General features: G+C 40.2%; 1 protein-coding gene across 5 annotated transcripts in view; it reads left to right on the top strand.

Annotated features, from left to right (window-relative positions):
• The window catches only part of LOC101622840 (chromosome unknown open reading frame, human C2orf42), a 27,177-nt gene extending 19,256 nt beyond the window's left edge, over positions 1-7,921 (top strand). For 4 of the 5 annotated variants that reach the window (XM_004691489.2, XM_012731437.1, XM_012731435.1 and 1 more), the window contains exons 9-10: positions 1,714-1,876; positions 6,059-6,729. In XM_004691489.2, the coding sequence (XP_004691546.1) occupies positions 1,714-1,876; positions 6,059-6,267 (372 nt within the window). In that variant the 3' untranslated portion in view covers positions 6,268-6,729. Of the gene's footprint in view, positions 1-1,713; positions 1,877-6,058 lie in introns of all 5 variants that reach the window. The other variant, XM_012731438.1, reaches the window with a different exon arrangement.
• Positions 7,922-7,958: the final 37 nt, after the last annotated feature.

Below are 7,958 nucleotides of genomic sequence, written 5' to 3'. Positions count from 1 at the left end.
TGTAGTTTGATTTTTTTTTAAAGATTTATTTATTTGTGCATACAGAACTGGAGTACAGGCCAGAGGTGCAGGGGCAGTGAGAGGATTCACCAGAGATAGTGGGGAGCAGAACAGGCAGATCAATGAGGTACACTGCTGAGGGGAGCAGCGGGCGAGTCAGGAGGGGTCTGCAGTGCCAAGTGGATCACCTCCGGGGCAGGTAGGAATGGAACTCATGCTGAAGGCTTTAGCTTCTTAGTGCAGTACTTTAACCTGCTGCACCACCAGGGAGGGCCCCTGAGTTTGATTTTAATGGATATTCCTGATAGCTTATAAAAGTATCTTAAATTAGAATAACCTTTTTCTCTGTCTTTGAGATCAGAAAACAGAGGTGATTTTCCCTGTGAATTAAATAACAAACCCCTCCTAGCTGTGGTGAGTCCAAGATTAACTGGAGGCAATTAGAAAATAGAGAGATAATATGAAATGATTTACTACTTGTGACGTTAGTGACCTCCTCCCCAAACCACAATTAAGTTTTCATTTGAAAAATAGCCACTAATTAATGTTCTTTTTCACAGAGGAAATAATAGACATTTTTAAACTTTTTTTTTTCCTAGCATATTTTGAAAATTTGAGGATTTTCCTTCCCAACAGTAATGGAATGTTGTATAAAATTTAGAATAATGTGATTTGATACAATAATCCATTAAGACTAATTGCAAGGCACGGTTATGTTCAGAAAAAGAATAAATTGGTACTTGGAGAGCTTATATGTATACCCTAGAAAAGCCTAGGTTACCACCTAAAGACACCTGAAGAAGTTCTTTAGCCACAGATGTCACAGACACAGCCTGGACCAAGTGGTATTCTGGGAGGCAGTGACGCAACCCAGAGCAAAATCAAGTGGAAGTAGAGAGTTAATAATCACTGGGTTTCTGTCCATTGAGTGTTACTTACCTGCATTCCCTCATTTAATCTCCCCAACCATGTATTGGTATGCACTATATTTTGCAGATGCAAAGCAAGGTATGAGAAGTTGAGTAACTTGCTTATTCTGCTGTTTAGTAGCAAAGGGAGAATTCAGTTTAAGTTCTGCCTGGCTCAGTCTCAAGGACAGCACACAAGATGTGAGATCAGCTATAGATGTCACCACTAGAGATATAGGAGAAGAATGCTGCTAGCAAAGCAGTAGGGAGAGGAATAAAGCTGACTTTAGAGCAGATCTGCCAGCAGCAGTAATCCAACCATGAATTTGTTGGGGTTCCGTTTGTAATGGTTTGGCTAGGTTCTAAATAAAGAGAAAAAGAAGAAAAGCCTTTTAATCAAGAAAAGACAGATTGTTAGAATTTACTTTAAAATAGAGGGAAGTTGTAATTAACCTGAGCATACTTAACAAGAAAGAATGAGTACATCCATGTTTGTCATCCATGTTTGTTTTATTAAAAAAAAGATTATTTATGCCTACAGAACCAGGATACAGGCCAGAGGTGCAGGGGCGGTGAGAGGATTCACCAGAGACAGTTAGGAACAGAACAGGCAGATCAGGGGAATAGTGGGCGGGTCAGAAGTGCCATGTGGGTCAGCTCTCTGGCTGTGGATTGAACTCATGCTGAAGCGACTGTAGTTCATGGTGCTGCACTTTAACCCACTCCAACACAGGGTAGGGCCCATGTTTGTCTGTTTTGAAAATTCTTCCTTTCTTACATTTCTTGATACTGTCTTTTTGTCCAGATGCCCCTGGAAATCACCCGGAGTTTCATCCAGAACCGGGATGGAACTTATGAACTGTTTAAATGTCCTAAGGTGGAAGTAGAGAGCATAGCAGAAACCTATGGTCGTATAGAAAAACAACCAGTGCTTCGACCCTTGGAACTCAAAACTTTTCTCAAAGTTGGTAAGTGAATTGGTAATTTCAGTGGTACATCTTCCTTTGAGGATCAACAGTGTGGAGTATACTGCCCTAGATTTTGGATTTGGACCTCATTCATTCATTTATAAATGAATAAAGACAGTCATGGGATAAAGTATTTGTGTATTTAAGTCTGTACTTTATAACAAAATTACAGAAGTAACACATTTTCACTGTAGAAAAATCATAGATTTCATGACAGAAAATGAAGGAGGAAAAAAAAATACCATCTTTAATTCCACCCACCATAAAAGGTATTACCATTATAATTTTGGTGTTAACCTTTGCAGATACTTTTTTGTGCATAAAGAGAGTTTTTAAAACCTGGAGTCATACTTCACCTGCATTTTCACTTAAAAATATATCATAGGGGCCCTCCCTGGTGGCGCAGTGGGTTAAAGCACTGCACTAAGAGGCTTAGGCCACTTCCACATTAGTTGGATTCCCACTTTCACATGAGTTGGATTCCACATGGCACGGCAGTCCTCTCCTGACCTGCCAGCTGTTCCCCTCAGCAGTGTACTTTGTCAATCTTCCTGTTCTGCTCCCCACTCTGTCTCTGGTATAGTCTCTCACCGCCCTTGCACTTCTGGCATGTATCCCAGTTCTGTATGAATAAATAAATCTTAAAAAAAAAATCATTAAAAAAAAATATAGATATCATAGGGCCCTCCCTGGTGGCACAACAGGTTAGGACGCAGTACTGCAACCTAGACGCAGCTGCTTCAGTGTGAGTTAGATCCCCAACACTGGGGGTGACCCACATGGCACAGCAGACCTCACCTGACCTGCCAGCTGTTCCCCTCAGCAGTGTACTTTGTCAATCTTCCTGTTCTGCTCCCCACTCTGTCTCTGGTATAGTCTCTCACCGCCCTTGCACTTCTGGCATGTATCCCAGTTCTGTATGAATAAATAAATCTTTAATATATATATATATATATATATATATATATATATAGCATAAACTTGTGATTACTATAAAACATACATAAAATTTACTATTTTAGCCATTTTGAAAAATTGTATGATTCTGTGACATTAAGTACATTTCCATTGTTGTGCAACCCATCACCACCATCCGTCTCTTAATACTTTATCTTCCTTAACTGAAACTGAAACTTTGCCCTTGGAACACTTACCCTCCTGCCCCCTTTCTACCACCTTCTGGCTCCTAACACCATCATGTTACTCTCTATGAATTTGACTACTTGAGGAATTTCATATAAGTCAAATCATGCAATATTTCTTTTCATGATGGCTTATTTCACTTATGATGAACTTCAAGGTTCATCATATTCTATGTAGCATATATCAAAAGTTATTTTCTTTTGAGTCCTCCCTTTAACCTTTTAACAAAAGGTTAAAGTGCAGCACTGCGAAGCTATCAGCAGCTGCTCTGGCACAAATTCAACCCCCAGCCAGGGAAGTGACCCACATGATGTGTCAGACCTCTTCTGTCTCTCCCACTGCTCCCCTCAGCAGTGTACTTCAGTCAGTCTCTCTGTTCGCCTCCAGTCAGTCTCTCTGTTCCCCTCCCACTCTGTCTTTGGTGAATCCTCTGATAGCCACTCCTCTGGTCTGTACTGCAGTGTTTCTATGTATAAGTAAGTAAATGTTAAAAAAAAAGAAAGAAAAAGAGAGACACTTGGTTGTAAGATGCCCAAGGTCGTAACAGCCTTATGGTAAGAGAAGAAACTTTGCCAAAAAAGATAAAAAAGAAAGGAAACTGCCAATGACTATTCTGGTTACCAACCCATTTGATACATTCAGATCTTAGAAAATGTTGGAATAGGGAGGCAGTAGAAAGTAGTGCTTCAGAATATTATTTATCAGGTTTAGAAATCCATACTATAAATTTGCATATTAAAAAGATCCAGAAAATAGGGCCTTCCCTGGTGATGCAGTGGGTTGAAACTCAGCACTATAAAGCTTGCTGTGGTCACTTCAGCATAAGTTTGATCCCTGCCAGGGAGGTGACCCACATAGCACGGCAGACCTCTCCTGTCTTACCCGCTGCTCCCCTCAGCAGTGTACTTCATCAGTCTGCCTTTTCTGCTCCCCACTGTCTCTGGTGAATCCTCTTACCACCCCTGTATCTCTAGCCTGCTTTTGTATGATAATAAATATGTTTTAAAAATCCAGAAATTAGAAAATATTGTTGAACTTTACTGACCATAAGATTTCTGAAACTTATTTGACCAATGAGCACTTTTCAAGTGCTTACCATTAACATTATATAGAATATTTTTTCTGGGAAAACCACTCTTTTGTTGTTTATTTATTTATTTATGCATACAGAACTGGGGTACAGGTCAGAGGTGTGGTGGTGAAAGGATTCACCAGAGACAGAGAGGGAAGCAGAACAGGCAGATGTACTGAAATGCACTGCTGAGGGGAGTAGCAGTGCACAGGTCAGGAGAGGTCTGCCACACTATGTGGGTCACCTCCCTGGCCAGGGATTGAACTTGTGCTGCAGTGGCTATGGACAGCTTCATAGTGCTGCGCTTTAACCCGTTGTGTCACCAGGAGGGTCTTTCTTTGTTTTTAAGGTTTTTTTTTAAATGCATCCAAGGACTGCTGTGTAGGTCAGAGGTATGGAGGGTGGTAAGAAGATTCACCAGAGACAGAGTGGGGAGCACAACAGTTGGACAGACTGAAATACACTGTGTAGGGGAATAGCTGACAAGACAGGAGAGGTCTGCTGTGCCATATGGGTCATCTCCTTGGCCAGGGATGGAACTCATGCTGCAGTGGCTGCGAATAGCTTCATAGTGCTGAGACCTAACATCTTACAACACCAAGAAGGCCCTGGTCTCATGTCTTTTTTAGTTGTTTTCTGTCTTTCGGTAAATGAGCTATTTTCTATTTCATTAATTTTCTTCATAGTTTTAAAAATGATACCATCTCCTTAGACATTGTTTAACCTGAGTTTTTCATGTTTAAATCTTTTTTTTTTTTTTTTAATTTTGATGTAAGGTACAAGGTAAGATTTAGCCATCTTTTATTTTCTTGCAGACAGCTACCTGGTATCACACCTTATTTATTGAAAGATATATTTGTATTTCTTTAATGGAAAATGCTGCCTTTATCTTATGTTCAATACCCTGTTCTATTGGTATCCATTTTAAATTGTTCTGTTTTGATTTCTTAATCTGTTAGACATTTGCCAGTATGCCAGCACCACACTCCGTTGATTATTATGGATTTGTAATATGTTTTAAAACCATGTAGATTTCTTTGTGATTTCCTTGAAACTTGACCTTTTCTTGCTAGTCTCCCTTTTAATTTCATCCAACTTTCTTTTTCTCTCAGGCTAGACTCTCCTTGTGATTCTTTTGGCCATATTTTCATAAAGAATGGATCTTCATTTTCCAAGATAGTAACCAGGGACCCTCCCTGGTGGTGCAGTGGGTTAAAGCACAGCACTGTGAAGCTGGCGGCAGTGGCACTTCATCAGTAGGTCTGTTCTGCTCCCCACTCTGTCTCTGGTGAATCCTCTCACCGCCCCTGCACCTCTGGCCTGTACCCCAGCTCTGTATGCATAAATAAATTTTTAAAACAAACAAAAAGATGATAAACAATTATCTGAATCTTTTTTTGGGTAGATACAGCAGTAATCACTTTTTCCTGCCTATTGTTTTTCCCCTCTAATTCAGATATATATTTTCAGAAGTTCTTGTTGTGGTACCTAGCACCATTTTTCAAATTAGCTTCTCAATCAACTCATATAGCCCTTTGGTTTTACTTACTTATTCTTTCTTTTTTTTTTTTTTTAAGATTGATTTATTTATGCATACAAGAAGTGCAGGAGGCGAGAGGATTCATCAGAGGCAGAGTGGGCAACAGAACAGGCAGATCAACTGAAATATACTGCTGAGGGTAGCAGTGGGTAAGATAGGAGAGGTCTGCCACGCCACATGTGTCACCCCCCTGGCTGGGGATCAAATTCGTGCTGCAGTGGCTGTGGATAACTTCAAGTGCTGCCCTTTAACTCCTTTCACCAACAGGGAGGGCTCATTTTTCAAATTAGCTTTTCAATCAACTCATATAGCGTTTCAGTTTTATTTACTTTTTCTTTTCCTATTTAATCCCCAAGCAAAGTAAAATCTGTCCAGACTAAAAATTTGAAATTGAGCCATTGGTCCTTTTCTTTTTCTTTTTCTTCAGGCAACACTTCTCCAGATCAAAAGGAACCAACACCTTTCATTATTGAGTGGATCCCAGATATCCTTCCCCAATCCAAGATCGGCGAGCTGCGGATCAAGTTTGAATATGGTCACCACCGGAATGGCCATGTGGCAGAGTACCAAGACCAGCGACCCGCCTTGGATCAGCCCTTGGAACTGGCCCCCCTGACCACCATCACTTTCCCTTAAGGCAAAACAAGTCTTTTGCTGCTAAATTTGCACATACCCTCCCCTGACAACTTTAAATACCAGTTAGGTACTTAGAACTACCTGTTTATTAGGGAACTTCTCTTAGCTAAGATAAAATTTCTCATATGTTCACACGGATTCTGTTGAAGTAACACTCTTCTTGTAAATAGCCTTGTCGGTGCTGCTATGTATAGTCTTCATGATAAACTGGGTAATATTTCTGGCTAAAGTTTTTAAAGGAACAGAGAAAACCACTTCATTTTCCTCCTTTAAGAACTCCCTTGTAAGAGTTTGTTTTAACCCCTTTCTAATTCTCTTAACAAGTTAGCAACAGTCTGCCTTACACCAATACTGTTGAAAAGTTAATACTCTGGTTAGGGGAGAGTATAAAGAACCATCTCTGGGTAAAGTTGCACTCATGCCCTTTTCTTCTATCCTCAATGCAGTGTCCCTAGTTTTTCCAGGTTATGTCTCATGTTGCTAGGAAATCATAAATTTGGCAGGGTGAGGGACAGAGATCTAGGTGATAGTGAAATAGGAAAAAGAGGTCCCAAGTATCAAGGGAAAAGTGACATTTCAAAATAATGCTTATAAGTGCTTTCTCCAAAAGTTTTACAACTGGTAAGTTGAATTCCTTTTTCTGAGTTTATTGATTATAGCATGGAGGTACTGAAAACCACAGAGGTAGAAATGTGTCTTCAGGAAAAGAAAAGAATGAACCTTTCCTACATGCCTACTATATGTCAGCTGACCACCTCCATTTACATCCTCACTTAACCATTTTTCTCACGTAGTCCTCATTACTAAGTTTAGGAATTACCTTCTTTTATGAAGTTAAAGAAACAGCCTTTCTGAGGTTGTTTCTTGCCAGAAACAGCATTAAAAAGAATGTGTTACTCAAAGTACATGTTCTTCCCACTTTATCATGTTGTTTTGATATAAATTCCTTATAATTCCTTGTCTTGGGAAGATAAGAAAAATCCATATAGAGTAGGCTGTTGGTTTTCTTTTGATTATAAGTAACAGAAATCCAACTCTTCACCAGCTTAAGCAAAAATGAGCATGAACAGCTGGTTTACGGTCATTAAAATAGGACCAATGGGTATGTAGGCTAGGTCTCAGCACCCTCGGGGCCTGAGTCCATCCCACTTCTGTGCTACTGGATCTTCATTCATTTTCAGCATGGAGCAGCCCATTTTCATAGGATTTCTGGCCCCTGAAGTACCTGAGTTTACGAAGTACCTGTCCTACCCTGGAGCAAGACAGATCGCATCCCATTCTCCTGAACCAAAGGACAGGTCCCCTCCAGAAAGACTGATCAGTCTAATAATGGAGGGGGCTGAGCATTGTTGGTAAAAGAGGAAGTTTTGCCTTTACAGGAGGGGGATAAGTAGATTGACGGGCTATGATTGATGTATGATGAGGAGGATGAAGATTGAGGGGCTAGCCCGCATGGATAGATAGTTCCCATGTACTTAAGACTAAGGAAAACTTGAGGAGGTACACAACTTTAAACTTGCACTGGGCTTTAAAGGAAACGGTCTGGATGATTATGGAGAAGGTAGAAATTAAAACTAAAGGCAGAGAGCCTGCCTGAAAAGCAAGAACACTTAAGTAAATCTGATGGTTGGCCAGTTCCAAAAAATCATTGAGAACTTTGAGGGCATCATTCACAGCTTTTTTTTTTTTTT

Source organism: Condylura cristata, unplaced genomic scaffold (assembly GCF_000260355.1).
Source record: "Condylura cristata isolate star-nosed mole 26May11 unplaced genomic scaffold, ConCri1.0 scaffold00031, whole genome shotgun sequence".
Taxonomy (NCBI): Eukaryota; Metazoa; Chordata; class Mammalia; order Eulipotyphla; family Talpidae; genus Condylura; species Condylura cristata.
Note: the sequence above shows the minus strand (reverse complement) of the source record. Positions and strands in the feature narration are given on the sequence as shown.